This window comes from Vanacampus margaritifer, chromosome 2 (assembly GCF_051991255.1).
Source record: "Vanacampus margaritifer isolate UIUO_Vmar chromosome 2, RoL_Vmar_1.0, whole genome shotgun sequence".
NCBI lineage: Eukaryota > Metazoa > Chordata > Actinopteri > Syngnathiformes > Syngnathidae > Vanacampus > Vanacampus margaritifer.
Window position 1 is genome coordinate 1,382,158 of NC_135433.1, and position 24,804 is coordinate 1,406,961.

The 24,804-nt window shown below is 38.8% G+C and overlaps 1 protein-coding gene across 2 annotated transcripts in view; it reads left to right on the forward strand.

Moving 5' to 3' along the window:
* Positions 1-22,458, forward strand: part of LOC144043068 (receptor-type tyrosine-protein phosphatase N2-like) — a 92,242-nt gene extending 69,784 nt beyond the window's left edge. For both annotated transcript variants that reach the window (XM_077556307.1, XM_077556308.1), the window contains 9 exons: positions 3,359-3,506; positions 5,239-5,312; positions 8,569-8,646; positions 8,729-8,848; positions 9,938-10,104; positions 15,197-15,250; positions 16,757-16,821; positions 19,270-19,343; positions 19,435-22,458. In XM_077556307.1, coding sequence (XP_077412433.1) covers positions 3,359-3,506; positions 5,239-5,312; positions 8,569-8,646; positions 8,729-8,848; positions 9,938-10,104; positions 15,197-15,250; positions 16,757-16,821; positions 19,270-19,343; positions 19,435-19,506 — 852 coding nt within the window. In that variant the 3' untranslated portion in view covers positions 19,507-22,458. The remainder of the gene's footprint in view (positions 1-3,358; positions 3,507-5,238; positions 5,313-8,568; positions 8,647-8,728; positions 8,849-9,937; positions 10,105-15,196; positions 15,251-16,756; positions 16,822-19,269; positions 19,344-19,434) is intronic.
* Positions 22,459-24,804: the final 2,346 nt, after the last annotated feature.

A 24,804-nucleotide genomic window follows, 5' to 3' on the forward strand; every position in this document is an offset into this window, starting at 1 on the left:
TTTAGGGTTTTGTTTTGTGTGCGATTTGCCAGCTGCGACGCGATCTGTTGCCGGGTCAAGTACGCCAGGGCGGACGAGTGGTCGCCAGGTAGTCGAACGTATCAAGAAATGAATCGATTGTGTTTGTGACGTAGCAGCAGGTTGATGGAGATGAACTAAAGTAGTCAAAATATGGTTGCGAAAAGTCATCTGCAGTTTTGTGCGATTCATTTTTTAGATGTAAAACCATAAAAAGGCTTTCATGTGTGATATTTTTAGCGAAAGTAATCAAAATATCAAAAAGTACACATTTTCCAGTTTTTTTTTAAATTTTTAAATTTATCTACTTTAACTAAACTAGTCAAAAATATCATCGTCAGTTCAAAAGTATGTGCCTCCACTGTTCTTATATTTGTTTTTGTTCAAAATTAACACGTTTTGTGATTTTCTCATAATTTCTTTTTTTTTTGGGGGGGGGGGGGGTATTCTATTTATACCTCCCCACCTCAACATTTTAGTTGAAAAACATCTCTTTGATGTGCAATATTTTTTATCAGAGGTTGTCAAAATAACATTATTCTGTATTTATTTCAAAAACGACCGAGATGGCTTTCATATGCTGTGTACGATATTTTGAAACGAGCTTAAGTCGTGAAAATCATCATCGTCATCGGGTAAAAGAAAAACGCAAACGTTTTTTTCTTTCGTTTTTCCTTTTATTTGTTCCAATTAACAGCTTGATCGAGACTAGCTAAACGAGTACAAAACTCACGTCTGGGTATGCATAAGGAATGAATCTTCACATTTTGTACATTTTATTGTTGGCTTCGATATAAATCACCCAGCCCGACATATTAGCTGAAAAATAACAACATGCCTGTTGCTGTGTATGAATTTTCCAATAAACAACAGAAACGGCTTTGATGTATTGTGTGCAATATTTTTTTAATCAAAACTAGCTAAAAAAAAAAGTACAAATAATCAGATAATGCCTCCAAGGTTTTTTGATTTATTCCAATATGTGACACAATTGTCTTCGATATATTTGTGTTCCAAGCAACTGTTTAATGGATACGAGGTAAAATAATAGAAAAATCAACACTGTTTAATTTATATATAAAAAATGTTGTAGTCTAATAAAAAGCATTAAAATATTTGTATCAGCAAAGACCTTGCATATGCCATTTATGTATAGTATAAACAATTTAGGACCCAAAACCGAGCCCTGGGGTTCACCACGTGACTTCGAGTCTCTTCGAGATGCTCCCTCCAATTGTCAGATATTGAGATCTTTTGGATAAGTATCTTCGTTTCCAGTCTAGAACGACACCTCTAATTCCAATTCCCTCTCATTTTTTAAGTCATATTTCATGATTTACTGTATCAAAGACTTTTTTTTTAGATCAAGGAAAATTCCAATAGAATATAATTTTTGATCAATGGCATCGGCAATCATTTCCATGGATTCAGTCAAAGCTTGTGCAGTAGAAAGATTTTTCCTAAAACCGTACTGACTATTGTCTAATGAATTGTGCTTTATTATAAATGTATCAAGTCTATCATTAAAACGTTTTTCCAAGATTTTTGACAATTGTGGTAAGATTGAAATGGGTCTGTAACTGCCACATTCATATAAATCTTCCCCTTTATAAATGGGGACAACTTTTGCCATTTTCATCTCAATTTGGGAACGTCCCAGTCATAAATGATGGATTGCATATATAAGTTAGTGGCAGTAGAATTCCGTTTCTTATTAGCTGAATTAGTTTCATATCAATGTCTTATGTGTCAGTAGCAGATTTGGCGGCACATTTTGCAACCCGGCGTCTTCGACTGGTTCCAAAAACATTGAGTACAAGTTTTGTGCTTGAATGTTTTCAAACTGAGTCCCGGGACCAGAACCAAAATATACAAGAAATGTAAAGTTATTTGGTGTTTACTACTTTCATATTATTGGCATAAATAGCCCTTTTTTTTCTTTATAATCTCGTTCATAATATGCCATAATGTGCAAGTAAAATTTCATTAGAATTTTATTTACATTTGTGTAAAACAATCCAATGAAAAAAGCATGAATGTTCAAAAAAGCGCCGTGATTTTTGAGGACGAATTTCCAGATTTTGAATGTTATCCCGCTCAAGATGTTTCCGGCTGGCAGGATCCAAGTTGCTATTGTCTACCTTTTGATCACATCTCCACCAGCTTTTCTTCCAGATGCCCTGAAAGCCACAATGGCGTCTTATTGCATGTTATTGCCTATAAGCCCCTCCCCCCTCCCTCCAAGGGGATTATTGAGTGTTTGGACGACACATGGTGATCTCGGCACCTCCTGATTGGATTGCGGTAATCCCTTTAGGCCGCCGCGAAACCCGATTACTCTGGCGTTAGAGTGGGTATGAGTGAGTTTTGGGGGCGGGGTGGGGGGTGATCATATGTTAGTGGATTGGGTAAGGGGTGTGAGATATCATCAGCAAGGAGGGAAGCAAGCCGGTCCATCCATCCATAATGTCATGATAACAGAAAGATCACAGAGAAGTCATGAATGTGTTGCTTCTGCTGGAACGGAACCAAAAATCACATTGAAGAGGAGGAGATATGATGAAGATTAGAAACGTGTGTTGCCAATGGTGGTGATTTTCTTCATACTTGTGATGCTCTTGAAGATACAAGACCCTAAAGTCTTAGCAAGTGACTTATCATCAAACCTGCAGCACTCTGTGGCCCTCAAGGACCGAGTTTTCCCACCACTGGGATTGAGCTTCAAATAGGTAACAAAGTGGACCTAGGACCAAGACTTTCCAGTCCCGAGACACTTTTGGGGAGCTGATATTAAGATAAGATTCACTGATTGTCACACCCACCTACAGTAAGTGGGGCGAAATTCGTTCTCCGCATTTGACCCATCCCCTGAGGGAGCGGTGAGCAGCAGCAGCATCCGCGCTCGGGAATCATATGGTGATCTAACCTCCCAATTCCAACCCTTATTGCTGAGTGTCAAGCAGAGCGGCAATGGGTCCCATTTTTATAGTCTTTGGTATGACCCGGCCGGGGATTGAACCCACGACCTCCCAGTCTCAGGGCGGACACTGTACCACTAGGCCACTGAGCTGGTATAGTGAGTACATTGCTTGTAGAAAGAACCGAGACGCCGGGTTTGACGTCGGCAGGCAATAAAGCCTCGTCCTCTGGTAAAGACGTTTTATGCAGCTGGGTTTTGCCGGGGATGACGTTAAGATTTGAAAGTCCATCTCATAAATGTATATTTTGAATATTCCGTTTTTTCTATGATCATTCCTCGAGTCCATTTAAAGATTTGTTTCCGTTGCAGTCCACTCGGCGTCATTGAAACCCGAATTGCGTTTGTCCTCCTTTCCCGCAGTCGTACATGGAGGACCACCTGAAAAACAAGAACCGTCTGGAGAAGGAGTGGGAGGCGCTGTGTGGCTACCAGGCCGAGCCCAACGTCTGCACCGTGGGCCTGAAGGACGGCAACGCGAAGAAGAACCGATCGCTCGCCGTGGTGGCCTGTAAGGCAAACAGTCCGTCCTTCGCCGGTCGCGGCCCAAAAACTAGACCAAGTTAGGAAAAATCTGGATCAAAAGGATTTTTTTTTTTTTTAATGATGAGGTCCCTTGTTCAACTCCCAGACAAGATCCCAAAATATGTTATGCACCCATCTAGTATAGGTGCATAAAAAAAAAAAAAAAACCTCTCAATCCCAAGGTTAATATATATAGAAAAAGGGGCGGAGCGATCAGTTACGTGACAGTTTATTAGAAAACTTTAAACTTCATTAAACTTTAATGTCACAATATTAGGATTTCAATCTTATAATATTACAACTTTAACTCATTCACTCCGTATAAAACGTACAAAAACTTTCTATTTAAAATAGTGCCATGGTCCCAAAAACGTATTCCTTCCTTTTTTCTTTTTTTTTTTGGTGTTAAGTTTTTTTTAAATGTTCGAGCATACAGAAGGCTTTGATGCAGCCTCTGACCTGAAGAGGTTGCTTAAAGCAATGGTATTTTTTTACAAAAACGTCCAGCAGGTGGCAGCAAAGTATAAGAGATCAACCAGGGCCATGTTGAAAAAAAAGCTCATTACTCACATTTCTAAATAGATTTGTGAATAATGATGAAACTTAGCCCGAGACTCGCCAGAGAAAATGTCAAGAAATGTTTGACCAAAGACTAAAAAGACGCAAAATGTCACCAACATGAGCTGGATTGTATCCAATCTGCTTGGAATCATCCAGAACTTGAGTGGTTTTAGTTTGTTTTTTCTCTCATTTCATAATGCGGTGTTTCTGACCCTTTATTTAATAGGGTTGTACTTTCCTACAGTTGCCACAAGAGGGTGGCGTAGCACTGCATTTCTATTAGACAGGGCTGCGGCCTGACTAAATGAAGCTTTTTCACTCACGCCAAAATAGTTCCTTGGCACCAAGAGGCCACTAGATGGCGACGAAACAATACTTTTATATCAGACGGATTTTTGGGCTCAGCACAAAAGACACATTCATACAAATATGACCATAATAAAACATGAGATAAATCGTAATCGTGTTATATTACCAGAGGAAAAAAATAATAACTCACAATTTTAGGAGATAAAGTCAAGACTGAATATTTTTATGCGGAAAGAAGCTGTAATATTTGCAAAGTTTTTTTTTATTTTTTACATCATAAAGAACAAGTCAGAATTGTGTGTGGGGGAGAAAAAAATCAAATATTCCAAAAAGCCATTACTAGACATAAATCAGTCAATAATTTTTTTTTTTTGAAAAAGTATAATATTCAGAGACAACAAAATTAGAACAAAGTCTGAATATTGCCAGGATAATTTTTACTGAAATACTTTTGTGAGGGTAAAAAGTGTTAACTTTGCAACAAAGATGAGAACTAAGGCCTCATTTTTGTGAATGTTATGAGGCAAAGTGAACAAGATAAGATTTTAAATATTACAAGACGGAAGACGGAAAAAGTCTTTCATGTAATTAAACTACGACAAAAAACAAAATATTTTTAAAAAGTGTGAATTTTGTTATATCGTTTTACTAGAGAAAAATTCTGTAATTTTGATATTAATTAAAATATGAGCAATGTTTTTAAAGGCAAAATGTCTCAAGTGCTGCAAGAGGGCAGAGATGACCGTCTATCGTAAAAATTCTTCATATTTTGCACACTTTGGCTGGAGAGAAAATGTGATGAATTATGGAAAGAAAAATTCCTCAATTTGCACCTCTTTCCCATCCAGATGATCATTCCCGCATCAACCTGCGACTGGACAACAGTCAAGGCAACTCCGACTACATCAACGCCAGCCCCATCGTAAGTACGCACGCGCACGCACGCACCCGCGGCCTTCCATCCGAGCCGCTGACGGGGCATCCCGCCTGCTGAATATTCATGACCAAGACCGCCGGCCAGTGTCGGCGTGAGCTACAAAAAATGGACCCACCCCCTCGGGAAAGGGATGTTTTTCACCTTGGCGGCTCGCTAATTGTTACACGTTTGTTTACTTTTCAGCCGCGCTGACTGAGGAGATTTTTTTTCTTAGTCGAAAAAAAAAAACGTGTTGGGATTTATAGGAACTTGTTTGCCCCTCCAGGCAGAACAGCAACAACACTGCATCCACAATGGCCTTTTTGTTGGAATCAATCATTTGGAACATGCCCTCAAAGGTGCATTCTATTAGCTGCAACGCGCACAAAAGTTCTTAAATGAGCATCTTGCTGAAGCAACTAAGCCTTAGATTAGTTTTATGCTTGATTTTCTGAAACCAAACCATTTAATGTGCTTAACTCATTTGCTTCCAAAAACCTAGAAATATCTTCTATATTAAATGCTTTGTGTCCCAACGACGTATTTATACGTTCTTTTAATGCTAAAGCATACAGAAGGCTTTGATGCAGCCTCTCAACAAAATAACTTTTGAAGAAATGGTAGTTATTACACAAACGGCCAGCAGGTAGCAGCAGAGTATAAGAGCTCAACCAGGGCCATGTTAAAAAAAAAGCCCATTACTCACATTTCTAAATAGATTTGTGAATAATGACAAAACTTATCTTTATTCTAAATGCTAATTGCTGCAAAACGGAAACAGATAGAAATGTACTTTTTTCCTGATTTAAAAAAAGGGACTCTAATCCTTCTTTTGCTAGGGTTTTTATCGCAATAGAACAAAATACTGTGTGGGGGCCTTGCAAAATCAGTCAGCATACAATAAAACAGCCGGGAGCGAAGTGGATTGCTTCAGTGAAAATGGCTGGGAGTTAAAAAGAAATGAGTTAAAAATGACATCCTTCTAATTTGGAATGAGTGTTTTTCATTTCAGATTATCATAAAAATAAATACATCATCGGCATCTCTTGAATTTAGATGACGCTATCAAATATTTTGCATATCGATTATGCTACTGACTCTCCCATTGATTAATCGAATAATAATTATGGAATTTGGAGGAGGCGTATGTTTTACTGTTGTCCACTTGGAGTGGAAATCTCCATTTAGTATCTGTAACTATAAATGCCTGTGGTTTTAAAAGGTAGGGCCTGACCTGGTGAGTGCCATGGATGTGCCGCCCCCCTCCCTCCCAATTCTCCCTTTATACCTACAAAAAAGACCCCCTACTTTTTTTTAACTGAGCTTTCATTCATTTGCATTTTTTTTTCATTACATTTCTAAGAAGCATCAATTATTTGTTGATTTTCACTATTAGTTTTTAGTTTTTTTTCCCCGATTCTCCACTTTTTTGTAACTGACCTCTTGATGCATTTTTTTATGGCACCTATAATGAGCATCAATTATTGGCTGATTTTCATGATTGGTTGTTGGTCAATATCCAGGTGGATGTAGCAGGGATCCACTGCATTTAGAGAAAAAAGTTGGAACAAAAAATAAATAAAATCATTTGGGTGTATATTGGCAAATAGACAATTAAATTAATTAATTAAAAAACACAATTTAAGCCAAATGATTACAGGTAAAAAAAACTACTTAAAAAAAAATCACATATGGGAAAAAATATTTATGCAAATATGTCAAGTATACAGTAAATTTCGGAAAATAGGTCTTTCATGCATACATTTATTTGTAAAGCAAGTTTCTAAAAATACAATATAATGTCAAGGTAGCTTATTTTTTTATGGGTCTTTCATGTAAACACTACAAGTCGTATTCCATTCTACTCTGATCAAAACCTGAGCTTACATTTGTCTTCCTTGTAGTGTCCCTCAAAAGACATGATTATTTTCTTTGCAAATGTGCACTTCTGCCAGCGAATATACATTAACTATGCAAATAAGCTGAATTTCACCTGCTGCGGTTTCTTTCTTTTTTTTGTGTGTGTGACTCAATTGCATCTTTGGACATTTTAATGATCAACAAGCAGGAATTTGCTAGCAAGTGCGTTAGTTAGTCCGGCAGCCTCACAAAGGCTTCGGGGGGGCAACCAATTTTGCACGCCTCAGAATTCATCTGTCTCGTCTGCGTAATTGCCGGCAGCTAAATTGGCCTGGCCTCATAATTGCGTTTAGCGTACAAATTTGCATGCTAATAGGCGGTGCCAGCTAGCGAGTTCGTCACCTCGCGCCCACGCTGTTCCTCCGCAATTTTAATCGCGGAGGACTTGACGGCAGATGGAAGACGTGCAGTGGAAGGCTATGTTTAAATTGGAGCGAAATCCGATGTTTTGATGGAGTCGTACACATCACAAAAACAAATGTGGCAACATACAATAAGATAAAAATAAAACAAAACCTAAGTAATAAGAACGAGACAAAATAAGAACAATGAAAACAGCTGAAGAAATAATTCAGTAAATTACTCCTTAAAAATATAAAAATGGCAATCATTTAAAATGATTTATATCCGATATGGTATATCTGATTTATAGCCACATACAAAGGATAAAAAATATATATATGGAAAAATCGGAATTGGACTGTTCACACTGACAAGACAAAGTCAAACAAAAATCGAGATTGTTGCTGAATGCTAAAAAGTATTAGTTACATTGTGGTAGTCAAATGGCAAAAAGTCCATTCATGAGGCTAGATATTAATAATTTCATTTTTTTGTAATTAAATTATTTAAGTTATTTGATTAATCATCTCGGCCCTACTTAAATTTGAATTTAAAAAAAGAAGTATTTTTCCTTGTGTCAATCAAAAATTCCGAATATACGAGAGGAAAGTCCTAATATAATAGAAAAATTAATTCAAGAAAATTTAGAACTATGCGAAACGGGATTCATGAAGAAATGTATATATGTGTATTAGGATACCCAAAAAAACTATTATGAGAATAAAGTTGGATTTGTAGTATAATTAAGTACAAAGTAACGTTTATGAAAATGAAGCAGAAAATCTACTAAAAAGGTAATTAGGATGAATATTATGACCAAGAAAATTCAGATTCATTATTTTTGAAATCCAAGAAATTTTAAGAGAACGTAAAAAAAAATATATTAATTCTTAAGAAGGATTTGAATCCTTTTGGGCATTTTTTTTACGAATGTTTTCTGATTAATGTGACGCTGTTACTACTATACTGAAATGAATTCATATTTTTGTGTTTCACGCAGATGGACCATGACCCTCGTAACCCAGCCTACATTGCCACGCAAGGCCCGCTGCCGTCCACCGTGGCCGACTTCTGGCAGGTAAAGCTTCGGTCCAATCACAAGTCTGAAAACTTCCTTAGCACTTCCTGACCTTGTATGTTGTTTTTTTCTTTTCTTCCAGATGGTTTGGGAGAACGGATGCGTGGTGATCGTCATGCTGACGCCGCTGGTGGAAAGCGGCGTGAAACAGTGCTACCACTACTGGCCGGACGAGGGCTCCAATCTCTACCACATCTACGAGGTACGCCGTCTGGACCGGGTGCTTTTTAGGACTTTCTTTGGTATATGAGAAAAAATGGTAGGCATCAATTCGTCATCGTAATTGCGGCTAAGTGTGTGACGGATATAGTTTGAGATTGAAGGGTGTCACCAGATTACCTGTTACATCAAGATTTTGTGGATAAAACGATCTTTAGATTGACTGATTCGTATGGCGATAGGTTGTGGTGCAGCGGATCATCCGTGATCGGTTCAGATCAGGCCCAAAGGTTCGATCCGCGAATTGGTTGGTGGGAGAAAAAAACCCGCAAACCGGAAACGGAAACAAAGCTGATGGGTGAAAACCCGGAAGTCGCAAGTCCCGCCTCCTCCGTGGCATATAGTCCATACATTGACGGCAATGCAAATAGCCTCAGTAGACTTTGACTTTGAAGTTGGCCCACGTTGTGGCGTGATGGTTAGCTAGACTTCCCTTTTAGACGTTAAGGAGTTCTTTATGGTAGTTTTGATTGACATTAAAGTTGCGACCAACATCAACACAACGCTATCCCAAACTCATATTCAATCGCTAATTTAGGACGCTAAGAATCCGCTAATTAAATACGCCGTCATTGTATGATACGGCAGAAGTCTCCGATGTAAGTGGCTATCAGCTAGCTGTTAGCATTAGTAACGAGTGCCCAGCTGGTAATTGACTTACTTGAATTCCTTTTTCAATATTCTGGACTAAGGCTACTTTGTATTGTATTTGCCATTAATACCTTGTTATTTTACACATGGGCCACGAAAAAAATAAGAATGTTTCTGCCTCATATTGTACTGAAAGTTGTGGTCCTAAATCCTAAAGGGCTAAATATGACATTTTGCTTCCAATCTGAACCGTGACTTTTGTGATCCTTTGCAAATAACTGGAGTGATTGTTATCGATTGAATCGCATTCTAGACTGATGGAATCGTATTGGAATTGAAGTGAATGGTATCAATTGTTTCTCATTGTGTTGAAATCGGATTGCATGTTAGTGCATCGTAAAAGGATTGGTTGTGGATTGGCATCGTGTGTTTTGGGAAACGATGGCTGCTGCGGCTGCAAGAGTTGCGGTTGTTGTTGCAGGTCAACCTGGTGTCGGAGCGCATCTGGTGCGACGACTTCCTGGTGCGTAGCTTCTACCTGAAGAACATGCAGACCAACGAGACACGAACCGTCACGCAGTTCCATTTCCTGACTTGGCTCAACCAGAATGTGCCCGAGACCAGTCGCACCCTCTTGGACTTTCGCAGGTAAGGAACCCGGCTCTGACTCCACGACTTAGCAAAAGAAAAGGTTTTAATGAAGGTTTCACCGGTTCTTTCAGGTGCTAAACTGTCTGAGCATTGAGTATTTGATAAAGCCGGAGGTCAGTGAAGGCAACACTGGACTTCTGATCTGTACTCGGGTCGGAGTATTTTGTAGCAGATGGATGCTCTTTCAGGCTTAATTATGGCTGCTTCAAACCAAAATGGCCACCTTCATGTTTCCTTTCAAGCGTGACTTCTTGAGACTTTTTTGTGGTTCTTCTTATGATCGACATTCCTACCAAAATTTCGTGTTGCTAAGTGGCTTGCAGGGGCTGAATTTTCAAAAACGTGATGACTTTTATTCGAAATCCCGTTTTTATGACATTAAATTGATTGATTCAAATCCAAATGGGAGACTTCCTATGTCATTCCCAGGATGGATTCTAAGGACATTTTTGTGGGTCTGCACATAATCGACATGTCTACCAAATTTCTTGTTGCGCTGAATTTTCCAAACGATGTTATTGCCTCCTTGCGAGTGTTGTTTATCACGATAAAATGACTTCTTAAAAAGAAAATGGCAGACTTCCTGAGACTTCTTTGTGGCTCCACCCCTAATAATTAACATGTCGACCAAATTTCATGTTGCTACGTCAAATTGGCTTTGGGGGCTGAATTTTCAAAACGTTTGTGTGGTTGACTTAAGAGTTTTGTTTGATCATCCTAAAATGGCTTCTTAAACCTAAATAGCAAACTTCCTGTTTATTTCCCGTGATGGCTTCCACAGACTTTTTTTGTTGGTCCACACATGATTGACATCTCCCAAATTTCAAGTTGCTACGTCAGACTGACTTTGGATGCTGAAAAACAATAATGTTGTTGACTTAAGAGTTTTTTAATCACCCTAAAATGTTTTTTTTAAACAAAATTGCTACACTTCCTGTTCCTTTCCCGGATGGATTTTTTTTTGTGAGTCCACACATGATTGACATGTCTACCAAAGTTCATGTTGCTACGTCAAACTGGCTTTCGGGGCGGAATTTTCAAAAAGTGTTGACTTTAATTCAAATTTCTTTTTTTATGACCTTAAAATGATTGCTTCAAACCAAAATGGCAGACTTGCCGTGTCTTTCCCAAGTTAGCTTCTTGAGACTTTTTGTGGGTCCGCTCGTAATTGACGTGTACCAAATTTCATGTTGCTTCGTCAAACTGGCTTTGGAGGGTGCATTTTTCAAAACCTCTACGGATCCTTGGGCCCTGTCGTCATAGGAGGTGATGTTGTAGGAGACAGAGTGCTTGGCGTGGTTACCATGGAAACAAGCTTCACCCCCCCCCCCCCCCCAAAACAGCATGTTAATCCCACCCAACCCCTTTACCAGCTAACTAGCGGTTGCCAGTGTCATTTTTGTGATGTTGCAGCTAGTAATATGAGCCCAGTTGCATAGTCACAAAAGTGATCATTGGAGACTGTGATTCTGCAACTGAGGGGGCCGCATGGACCCCCAAACCTCACCAAACCCTTAACCCCCCCCCTCCTGCAAACCCTAAAACTAACCCACCCAACAGCCCCTCCCCCCTTTCCAACTTTTTCCTCCTCACTGTGCCCGCTGACCCAAGATGACCTCTCCTCCTTTTTGCTTATTCATGCTTGGCCCCGCCTTCCTCTCCCACGCCTGCACGCTCGCTTGAGCCCCTTTCATGCTGTCCATCAAAAGACGGATTATTCTCATCTTTTTTACCGGGTTGCCGTTCCCAATCAAATTAGGGGGCTGATTCTCCATTTTGTCGGCTTCCCGGTATATAGGCGGAATGACGGCTGCGTGAAAGGGGACACAGGAAAAATGTATGGGGAAGATTAACACGGTCACTTCACCGTCCCTATTTTGTTGAGCAATTGTTGCTGTTCAATATTTTCATACAACATACGTCACTGAGACTGAAATTGTGGAATTCTCTGTGTGAAATGTGTGTACTTGAAATGGGGGGTTCAAGACATAAATGTCATTCAAGACAAAAACTTTGGAGGGCGCATGAGAGACAGATCTCAGGTGGGACTGCACCTGTGTGAAACACAGAAAGTTCCTAGGCAGCACCTGTCTATTTTTTTCCATCACATTATCTAATTATTCAAATTAGGGATGCCATGTCTCTGTGTGAAAGCGCTTAATGAGATGTGAAGTTTAACACTTGCCATTTCTCCCACCCTGTTGTGTTGAAAACAATTGTTGCTGTCAGACAACTCATGAGCAGTCACACCTTCTAAATCCAAATGCGGGATGACGTATCCCTGCGAAAAGGTGTATTGGGGTATAAGTTTTAACACCGACATTCAGTATACCACTTCACCGCTGGGTTCTACCGTTTTCGCCTGTGAAGCATCTTTTGCGTGATGTATTTATAGAATCACTCAACACACACTCGCCCCTTTCACACTGCCACTCAAAGACGGATTTTTCCGAGCTTCCTGATCTGTGTGAAAGGTACTGGCAGTGAATTGGGCGGTCGGGTTGATGTTCTGCCTTTGGAGGTTATATTAGAGGCAGAACGGTGGCTGTGTAAATCTAAATCCCTGGAATATGTTAAAAGGGGGATGTTAATACCTGCCACTCACTTTTGCGTGAAAGGCACAGGTGGTTAAAGGCCAGCTCAACCATTACACCACACTAATGCAACAACATGACCTCTTTTGTCAACTCGTTCTCCGCCGAGTCATTAGGCTTAGCGTGGCGTGAGCGCACCCCTTTTGCGCACCCCCCTGCCAGCTGTTGCCATGGCAACGTGACTTTTGACTGCAGTGAGCTCCCACTCGGGGTGTGTGGGTGGAGAGAGACGCAACTCCCTTCAGCCCCGCTAACCAACCCCCCCGCCAACACAGCAAGTCACTTTCACACAGCGGGTTTCAGATGGAAATTGTCGTTTATTTGTCTGTGCCTTTCACACACAACCTTTGGGATGTTGCTGTGTCTGTGTGAAATTCAGATAGTTAGATGACGTCAGCATCTTGCATCACAAACTTCCTTCCTCTGTCCTTTTAGCTTTCTGCTATCCCCTTTCACACTACTGCCAGCCCATCATCAAAATGGTACATACTGTAAGAGGTGCAAAGGTAGAGCTAGCATTTGTTTCACACAGAGGTGAGTCTCTGGTTTGAATTTTTCCTGTTTTCAGCTTCCATGCATTGGCTTTTACACAACCCTTTGACACTAACTCCACTGGCAGAATAACTCCATTTCATGTCGATACGTTTCACACACAACAACTCAGGAAAAAAAGAAGCTTTGTCTGATATGTTGACAGTGTGAAAATGATTAGTGTATGCCAAAAGAATTGACTAAAGCGGGACACGTATCTGTGGTACGCCCGATTATTTGATACATGGTAATATAAGAAAGGGAAAGGGTATGACTTTTGGGTGTGAAACTTCACATCTCTAGTGGCAGCTTCCCCTTACACGCTGGTGGCCGCTTTTAGGTCTCTGCTCTGGTCTGTAGCTGAAAACTTTACGGGTTCATCATTTCAACCCTTCATTCTGTGTCTGTACCATTCGCCCAGATTAATGACGTAAGGATAAAGCTGGCCTTGATAGTCAGTGTGAAAGGGGCTAGTGTAAAATGGTCCATACATGAGTGTCAGAATCGGTCAGATGTGATCTGTCTTTCTGTGTTCCGCTTTCCCAACATTCCTTTCTCTGAAGCTTCCGTAGGCGAAAAATATTTCTAAAAAATGATGTTGATACCAAAGTTTTTGCTTCCGAGGTGTCAACGGTAGAGCCGGCATTTACTTTTGCTCGGAGAGCTTTTCTTTTCTTTTTTTGTCAAGCTTCTTCTCGCAGGAAGCTTTGAGGAATGTTTCACAATTCCGAGGAACAAGAGAATCATGACTAATTCATGCTCCCGCGTGCAACGGATCTCACACAACCTGCAGCTTCAATCAGCTTCTTTGGAGTTCTCGTCTTCAAAGAGATTTTCACGCTTCTTTTCACGAGATCAGCTGTCGCGATAGACTGATATGGTTTTTTTTTTCAGGAGGAGGCCGATAACCGAAATTTCAAGCCAATATTCATTTTCAGTGTGGGGAAGGTGGGGTTGGATTTTTTTTTTTTTATACAAATGCCAATCTTGTTGTATTGTCTTAAAGCATGTTTATTGAACAATTTTTCAGACTTTTCAAAATGTAGTTTGTTTTTTTCCTTCGAAAATTGACATCCTTTTACATTTCTAACAAAACGTTCAGGGAGCTCCCAAGGTTATCAGTACGTCTTAAAAAGTTGAATGGAAACTTAAGCAAGTAAATAACATAGCTTTCTATACTTTTCTACAGTAAATATTTTTTTCCCAAAATTTAAAAACACCTGAAATCTTAAATGTTCACATTTCTTTGTTTTATGGTCATTATCATTTATTTGTTAGGATGTAACGATAACGGCAATATTGTCATGTCGTGATATTAAAAGCAGCGCATCTGTTAAAAAAGTTGTGTTGATTTCCATTTGTGCAGATCTAGCACCCTCTGGTGGCTAATGTTTTTAGTGCAGTTTAATTTTCACAAGGCATGTTTTGGCCCTTTTCTGTTTAAAAGATTGTGAACAGTGTCAGTATGTGGAGGAACGCAATGTGTGCTTGCATTAGCAAGTAAGTGCCTCAATATATATATATATATATATATATATATATATATATTTTATATATTTTTCATTGCTGTAATGTACAAAATCACAATGGTTTTTTTGTATGAGCTCTTTTTTTTTTTTTTTTTTTTACAATATTGTGACCTTTTTTTGTATCGCCAACCTCCCCACAATATCGTGATAATTATGGTATCGTGACCTTCGTATTGTGATAATATCGTATCGTGATGTTTGGATATGGTTACATAGTATTTCTAATCAGCTGCTTTGCTTGTGTTTTCAAACTCCCAAAATATGATCTTGGCCTAGTTCGAGTCCGTACTCGGGCAGCAGTTTGCAAAGTCCTGACCGACTTGGGAGCGGATCTTTTTCACGTCGTAGCGGTTAGCGTTCCTCGTGCGGTGTGACGGTGAGCTTCCAAAGACGTGGCCGCTGAGCGCCCCCTTGTGTTGTTGTTATGTTTTGCAGGAAGGTGAACAAGTGTTACCGCGGGCGCGCCTGTCCCATCATCGTGCACTGCAGGCGAGTAGCGAGCACAGAAAGCCGAACTGGCGCCAGAGCATTCCGTCATTGCGCATCCATCCACATCATAGTTCATCAAAAGTCAAAATTAATAACGCAGACTAAAATTGAAGAAAACAAGTTTGTTACTGAAATAACCAAAAATCAAAAATTCACAGAAACGATATCTTATTTCACTGTTGCTGTATGTAAATCTTGCACTCCATAAATATTCTTTAACTGGTTCTCAAATTGGGCTACGTGGAGGTATTCCATTTGAAAAGTAGATGTCAATATTTCTAAAAAAATATATTGAAGTTCATAAAATCACTAGGCAATTAAGCTTCAGTGTCCTAAAAAGCCAGCATTTCCCCCATACCAGAATGGTTTGACCCAACTTGTAAAATGCCACCGAGAATGACTTCATCAGCTGATCACTTGAAAACTTCATTTCAAATTCACTTAATAATATCTTTTTGAGAACAAAGCTTTACTACAGTGTCCCAAATGATGACACTTTATGTTGATCATTTGTATGTGCAAAAATGCTAAATGATGATGAAGCTTAGCTATATTCTAATGCTTATTACTGCAAAACGGAAACAGACAGACGTATACTTTTTTTTTCATAATGAAAGAAGAGACTCTAATCTTTCTTTTGGTACACTAACCAAAAATATTTAAAGCTTAATTTAAGATTTATGTCATTTTACATGACAAATTCCCATGTACTTAAAAAAAATGTTTTGTTGAACACAAACCTACAAAGTTAAACTTGTATGATATATATTCATTAGTGTGATTTTGCAAGGCCCGCAGAATATTGTGTTCTATTGCTATAAAAATATGGAATCGACACTCACACAACTATTTTAAGCTTAATTTAAGATTTATGTCATTTTTTTATAGATAATTGGAATCATTTATAATTTATTCCATTTATTTATGTAATATTTTTTTTTATTATTATTATTTTTATTTATTCAATAATTTATCAATTACTTTTCTTAACGTTTTTGGGATGTCTGCTTTCAGTTTCATCCCAAAAACATGAAAATATATATTTTTTTAAATGGACGTTTTTTCACATAGCAGTATATTGATCCGGTATAGGTAACATGATAGACTAATAAGGTTTATTTAGTAGGTTTGTGTTAAAATTATCACACACAAAAAAAAGTAGACGGGAATTTGTCATGTAAAAAAAAAAAAAGACATAAATCTCAAGTTAGGTTTCAAATATTTCTGTGAGTGTCGGTTCCATGTTTTTTATAGCAATAGGACACAATTCCGCGGGCCTTGCAAAATCAGTCAAAATCCAGTAAACCAGCTGGGAGCGAAGGGGATTGCTTCAGTGAACACATAATGCATTCAAGTTATTCTTAACGTGAATTATTTTGAAATGAGTAATATAATCTATCTTTGCTAAATGTGTGCGAGCATGCGTGCGCTCTCCCATTGTTGATACTTTTCTGAATGACGCACATGCGAAGATTTCTGAAATGTATGTTTTCTCTTCCTGCGCAGCGACGGCGCCGGCCGAAGCGGGACGTACATCCTCATCGACATGGTCCTCAACCGGATGGCCAAAGGTTCGCCATTGACATTTCTTTCAAACTGGCCCTCACTTGCATTGTCTGCGCCGAGCCCCAAAAAACTCATTAGGCTCATCCTAATTCTCGGCACTTTTGTCGGTTCAAACTTAATTAGGCACGAACAATTTGCATTTTCCATTCATGCGTTTATGCAGCGCACAAAGGACAAATATTTAAATGACCACCTCTGCCAAAGAAGATAAGGCCATTCATTACTTCAATTACTGACTTAATAAACACTAACATTACAATTATGTCCCCCCCCCCCCCCCCACCTTGTAGTAGCCAAGAGTAACACACCAAGTAATGCATCTACACACTGATTACAATGTAATAACACAGTTATAACACAATGTGTGCACGTATGCAAAATAGCGTGCTGCCACCTTGTGGCCAACAGTGGAGTCAATAAACCAGAGGCAGAAAAAAATGGTTGCTTAATAAAGTGCAAAAAAAATAAATAAAAATCTGTAAACCGGTAACTGGTGTCTAGTAACTCCTTTGAATTGGGAGGATGGTTTTTTTTTTTCCTTCTAAATTCTGGACGTTTTTTCACTCCACGTTGCCATCGTGTAGTCCCAAAGCCTCAACCTCATTTGCCAATGCTTGCCTTCTTACCAGGAAGAACCCCCCCCCCCCCCCCCCAAAAAAAAAAAACTCATTCCCGCAGCCCTTCCTCCTGCAATAAAAACCCATCATGTTGCTTTCATTTTATTTTTGCCATCTTGCTATTTTTTCCAGACACTCACCTCGAACCCCTGTCAAGGGAGGGAGGGGGTGGGGGATTTTCAAGGGGCATGTTTGACTTTTAAAACAGATGGACAACTCTGAAATCTAAAATGCGATAATCATTTATTTTCATTAATAATTTTTTAAAATTCATAATTATAATGAACTTCCTCCTTAATTGTGGGAATGCTTTATTCTTATTTATTGTAACATTTTATTCTCAATTTTTTTTTTACCATCAAATAACTCCCACATAATACTTCGGATTTACACCGCGCTTGAAACATTCCCGCCTTCCGGGGTGTTTACCGTCTGATTCCACATGACTGACAGTATTGGCACAATTGAATGTTAAATACGGACTTCCCCCCCCCATTCATTTTCAAATGTGTGAACTTTTTCTACGTCCTACTTGCCACGCCCACTTCCAGACATACAACTGAACATCATTATCAGCTGATACTGCTTAGTGGCGCATTTGGTAAATTGCATTGTTCCAGTAAGGTGGCGCTATTGCTTTTTTTTTTTTTTCTCCATTTTTCCATTGGGTATCATTAGTTCCAGTTTCCATCTAAATGAATTGAGGGTACCGAATGCTTAGGTGGCGCTATTGAGTTTATTTATTTTTGCATTTTCCCATTGGATATCATTAGTTGCACTTTTCCATAGACATGAATGGAGGCTACTTTCAGATCTTTCACGCCTTCCGGGTTCAAGTGTTCCTTTTATTTATTTATATATTTTATTTAATCATGAAACCAGATTGCAATGTTTGTAAAAATCCACTTCTGCTGGTTTTTTAACTCTTTGACTGCCAAAAACATTAAATAACGTTTAGTAAAATCCTATGGAGGAGTGCCAAAGACGTTAAAAGACGTTTGTTTCAAAACAGAGGTGATTACAGAGTTGATTACTCAAAAACGGAATAAGGTAGAAACAAACTTTTTTTTTCTGATGAAAGATGAGAGTCCAATCTTTCATTTGGTAGTATGTGTGTTTCCATAGTCCAAACACAACATTTTCTGTGGACCTTGAAAGATCAGTCAAAATGCTTAAATCGGCTGGCACCCACGGCATCCCTTTTCTGAAAACGACGAAGACAACAATACAAGCTCGATTATTTTGTGACAATAATGTGCAACTCCAGTAACATTTCAACACTAAGATGAACTCTGAGCACTGAAAAACTCCTCCTCGTCGTCTCAGTCAAAACGGACGCAGCCAAGTAGAATGTGCGCAAGTGGCCAATGTTGCTTTTAAGTCATGGTTGGAACATTGGGAGCCGCTTCTCAACAAAAACTGGTTTTCCATTCCCATCCTAGTCTTACAACAGCTGATTGGTGGATTTTTGCTTATTCTTGCTACAGTCTTTCTACAGCTAATCAGTGGGTTTTTTCTTTTTTATTACACCTAATTAGTGTAATTTTGCTTTTTCTTACTACAGTCTTACTACAGCTAATTGGTGGATTTTTTGTATTTTTCTTGCTACAGTCTCTCTACTGCAGTTTTCGAATGCCAATTTTCGTTTTAATCGGCATAAACTTAATTCATTCATTCATTATTTCATGCTATATATGAGTTTGTTCTTTGGAAATCCTTTGAGATTTAGGAAAATGTCCCTCAAAGCTTTCCTTTTGCGTGTGTGTGTGTGTGTGTTTGTGTGTTTGTGTGTGTGTGTGTGTGTGTGTTTGTGTTTGTGTGCGTGCGTGCACGCAGGCGCCAAGGAAATGGACATGGCGGCCACGCTGGAGCACCTGCGAGACCAACGGCCCGGCATGGTGCACACCAAGGTCATAAAGTCGCGCACACGCCGGGCAACACACGGGACACTTGATTAGGGACACATCACGTGTTTTTTTTCCTTTTTTTTTCTTTGTGCAGGATCAGTTTGCGTTTGCGTTGACGACGGTGGCCGAAGAAGTCAACGCCATCCTCAAAGCCCTTCCGCAGTAAGAAGCAAGCAAGCAGCCGGCGAGCCGTCTTCCTTCTCCTCGCCTCGGTTGGTTTGTGGTCTGACGTGCGCCCTTCTTCCTCTTCCTCCTCCTCTTCATCTTCTCCAGTTCTTGGTCTCTTTGCGTAGCGTGAAGTTTTCGAGCCAAGGTGTTTCCTCTCCTCATCTTTGACATGGTTTTCATTCGTTCTTTTCTGAGTGACCTCCCCCAAGGCACAAATGGAGTGTTTTCAATTGAATGGAACACATGAGGAGTTTATTTAGTGACGCGGGAGTCTGCAAATGTGAGTCGGCTGTTGTGAGCTCCAGATAAACCGTCAGTTATTGTTGTTTTTATTCGTAACAAATAGCAAATGGAGATGATGTAGCATTTATGCTTGCACAGTAGCAGACGACACTACAATCACCCCGAATTTGTTTTTATTTATTTCATTGTGGGAAGGCTGAAAGGTTAAACATATTGCGAAAATTCACGCCATGATGGTTAGGATTTTTCTCACCCAAAAATGAGCCTTGTTTCCTAGATGAGTTAATTTAAAAAAAAAAAGAAACAAGAGAGAAAGTTGCTGCTTGAGACAAAACTATATGGAGGACCAAAACTGACAGCATTATGAATAAATAAATAACTAAATAAATGAATAAAAGTGAAAATAAAAATGGTTGTAAAAAATATAATTCAAAAACGTAATCCAAAATAAATAATATGGATGGAAATAAAAACAACTATATATATGTATATGTAAAAATAAATACAAAAATACATTTAGAAATAGAATTAAAATATCAATAAATAAAAAAAACGCTCTGTCAGGACGAAATGTGATACAAATGAGGAGGCGGTCCTAAGCGCGTCTTGGGCTGGACTCCGCCGTTGCAAGCTGCCTTCTCATTGGTGGAGTGAGCGGCTCGTGAACAAGGAAGTGTTGCCGGCTTGCAATGGACGGAGAACGCCAGCAACGGACGACTATCTTGTCCAACGCGATTTGAGTTGCTCGACGACAAGTCCAACCCAAGACACGTTAGGACCGCCCCCTCATTTGAATAACATTTCGACCTGACAGAGCGTCTGCAGCATGAAATAAATAAATGCGAGAGCAGAGCGTTTTTTATTGATTGATTGATATTTAATTCTATTTATATATTTTTCCACATTTATTTTTATTTTTTTTAATCTTGTTTATTTTTGTAATCATTTTTACTTTTATTTATTTATGAATGTGTATATAGACAGTATAAATATATATTTCCATTTCTATTTATTTTTGGGGATTTCATTTTTTATTTTTTTTTAGATCGGTTTTTATTTTCACTTTTATTCCTTTATTTTAAATTTGGTCCGTTTTGATCCTCCATATAACTCCAGTTGAAATCATCTAAATTCACATACATTGACCGATTGAAATCATTCCAAGCTCAGCATATTCAGCTCATCCCATCTCATATCATTCCACATCAGTCAAAATCATGCCAAATACTTCGACATGCATCACGAACGCTTTTTGCCTTTCAGCATTCGCACGCAATTTTTCCAGAAATGACAAAATGTCTTGTTTATTTTTGGTAGTCTCGAACTCGTTGTGTTTTCGATGGGCCGTCTTCACTTCCAGACACGCAACGTTTTTGTTACGATAGTTGTGCAAAAATCAATGTGATAGCTTTAATACGAGTTGTCAGCATGAGGTGTTTTTTTTTTTTTGTTTGTTTTTTTCAGTATTGAAAGGGAAGACAAGAATTCGGGCCCGACCGATATCATGGGCCCCGTTTTACATGGACGGGCGCCCAAGCGCTTGGCATAAAAACACTCCGCCCACAGTTGGACTGCTTTGCGCTTAACTTGTTGATCGGGATTTTTCTCTCCATTTTAAAGTTCAGCAGTTGTAAAAACAGTCAAACGTTCTGCCTTGAATTCATAGCTTGATTGTTGTAAGCGTTAAAGAACCAAAAAATGAGTTGTTTTAGTTATACGATATATTTTCTTCTTAACTCATTCACTCGCAGCTTTTTTCGCTGAAGCAACCCCCTTTGCTCCTGGCTGTTTTACTGGATTTCGACTGATTTTTCAAGACCCACAGAATATTGTATTCTATTACTATAAAAACATGGAAGCTACCAAAAGAAAGATTAGAGTGTCTTCTTTCATCAGGAAAAAAATGTATATTTGTGTCAGTTTCCGTTTTACAGCAATTAGCATTAGAATATAGCTAAGTTTCAGTTTAAGTAACAGTGTGGGGGGGGGGGAGCCTTGTTTGCAACATGGCTCTGGTTGATCTCTTATACCTGCTATATGCTGCCACCTGCTGGCTGTTTTTGTAATAACTAGCATTGCTTCAAGCATTCTCTTCAGTTCAGAGTCTGCATCAAAATCTTCTGTATGCACTAGCATAAAAAAAAAACATTTAAAACAACCAATAAATGCGTATTTGGGAGCATGGTAATATTTAAACTACAACGTATTTATACGTTTTTGGGAGCAAATGAGTTAATTGGATTTTTTTTTAATTGGACTCCCAAAATCCGTATGGGTCGGGCCCTAATAAAAATGCTCTTCCAGGGTTTTTTTTGTTTGTTTTTTGCCATCGTCGCGCGTTGATTTAGTCCATGAGAAAATCCTGCTTGTGGTATTCCCGCACTAGTTTGCCGTAATAGCCGCGTGATTTGCAACATTTTGCCACTTGACTGCTTTCTTGTGCATGGCTTCTGAAATCAGGTCATCGATAGATCGTCGGTATTGATATTGTATCGTCTATGGCCGGGATGAAAAGAAGCGTTAAATCATTCTTTGCTAGTTATTTGATTGATTTGATGTCGGTGTGCTTTACAATTGCGCGTGCACACACACACACACACGCACACACGCACACACACACGCCATCCGCATCAGAATATTGTACAGAAAAGTAACAGAAGCTATTTTGTTCTATTGGTGTCAATAAAGTTGTAGTGTGAATGTCTTACGTGGGTGTTTTTTATTGAGCACAATTGTGTGTGCGTGTGCGACTCTGCATATGGGAAAACATGTTTTATTTTGTGATATTAGATTTTTAAAAAGGTAAAAAATTTAAAAAAATTGCGAATAAAAAAAGGATGTAAAAATGTTATGATTTTGTTAGTAATCTAGATGGACTCAAGTTATTTCTGCATTTGATAATTCATTCAAAAAGTGACTCGTTCTTTAACTCATTCACTGCCATTGACGTCTATAGACGTCAAAAATTAAATGAATTAAATAAATTAAATAAAACGTTCTATTAGTTTAACATTTTTTTCCCTACTTTTGTTAACAAGAGTATGAAAACCTAAAAAAAATATTGTACATTTAGAACAGATAACATTTTTGGTTAATCGTGAGTTAACTAGTGAAGTCATGCGATTAATTGTGGAAAAAAAAATATCGCCTACGCCACTCTTTAATAATCTTCTTTAAAAAAAAAAAAAAAAAAGTGTTTATTTTATATTTTTAATAATCTTAAAAAATATATATATATATACATAACAAATTAGGGGCGTCAGGCGATTAATTTTTTTATCATAATGAATTCCATGACTTCACAAGCTAACTCAGGATAAACGGGCAAAATGTCAAGCCGTTGTTGTCCACGCCTCCGCACGGGCAGCAGTCGCTATGCGGCCCTCACGCCTTATGTTGCCTACAGCTGGGACGTTTGGGAAGCCCCCAAAACGTCAAGTGATTTCCTCCAAGACCGAACGAGATTGAACGGGCATCAGGTGCGCATTTTGGATGAGCGTGGGCGCCGCCGTCCGACGCCGGGTCACTTGCGGCGGCGCCTGCTGCCGATTTGGATTTTGCCGCCCGGACGCCATCAGCGGGGAATTGCAATATTTGCATGAGCAAATTGCTTTGGACCGGCGGCCGCTTTGCATAATTGCACACGCGAGCGAGACTGACGGCGATGACGGGGAACAAGTTGAAGGCGACGTTAGCTTCAATTTTTTAGCAATCGTCTCGTCAATGAAAACTTAATCAATCGCGTCTTTGGCTTTCAAACAAGCGTTAGTTTCAAGGTAGGGTTTTTTAACTAGTGAGAGGGTTACAAAGGTTACAAAGTAGGGTTGAAAACTAGGGTTAGGATTTCAAGTATGGTTTTGAATGAGGGTTTCAAAGTAGGATTTTTAACGAGGGTAAAGGTTCAAATTGTGGTTGGGTTTTCAAAAGTAGGGTTTTAAGAGTTAGGGTTTCAAGTAATATATGAACGAGGGTTAGGGTTTCAAAGTAGGGTTTTTAATTAGGGTTAGGGTTTCAACCGTGACATTAGGGTTCGGATTTTAAAGTGGGGTTTCAAACTAGATTTAGGATTTCAAGGAAGGGGTTAAACTAGTATTAGGGTTTCAAAGGAGGGTTTCAAACGATCAAATTGGGATTTTAAAATATGAGTATGCTTACAAAGGAGGGTTTCAAACTATTGTTAGGATTTCAATACAGGGTTTTAAACCAGGGTTGGGGTTTTTAAAATGTGTTTCCAAAGTATGGAAAAAGGCCGGATCATCATTAAGGGCATATAAATTACCAAGTGTATATATTTTATTAAATATAGTCACCTGAATAATAATGTATCGGCCCTCTGGGTCTGTTATTGTATTATTTAAAGTAAAGAGTAAATTCTTATGTATGAGTATACAGACTCCTCTTTGTCTACTGTTATAAGGGGCAGAGTACGCTTGGCTAAAATTCTTATCAATAAGTAATTTTTCTTCAGATTTTTGTAGGTGGGTTTCTTGTAGGAGGCAAATATCTGCTTTTAATTTTAAGAGATGGTCTAAAGTTTTTATTCTTTTTGCTTCTGAGCGAGCGCCACAAACATTCCAGGAAACCAGAACTAATTTATGCATACAAACAATATAGACTCAGTCCTGTGTATATATCTGCATAGGCCATTTGTCAATATTAGTATGTTATAGGATACAATCAAAGTGGCTACAGTAGGTGGTTTATGTAATTTGTGTAAAATATGAGGTGACGAGTAAGTAAATATAACAGTGAAAGAACAGGTAGGGAGGTAAAAGTAAAGGAAGTTAACGGGGGATTAAACATAAAAATACACCAATAACTGGTAACCTAAGCGAGATTTTTTGTTTAAATATACTTTAGATATAGTTATGTATTTAATAATACATTTATAATATCGCCTAAACATAATCAGTATTCATATTTAAGGTTTTATAACCACATATACAGTATATGTATACATCTAATAATCAAACAAAGTTTAGTTCCACCAATGCCATTTAGAACAGCCAGGGAGTGGAGTTGGGGTTCCGGAATAGTTGGCCATCGATGTATA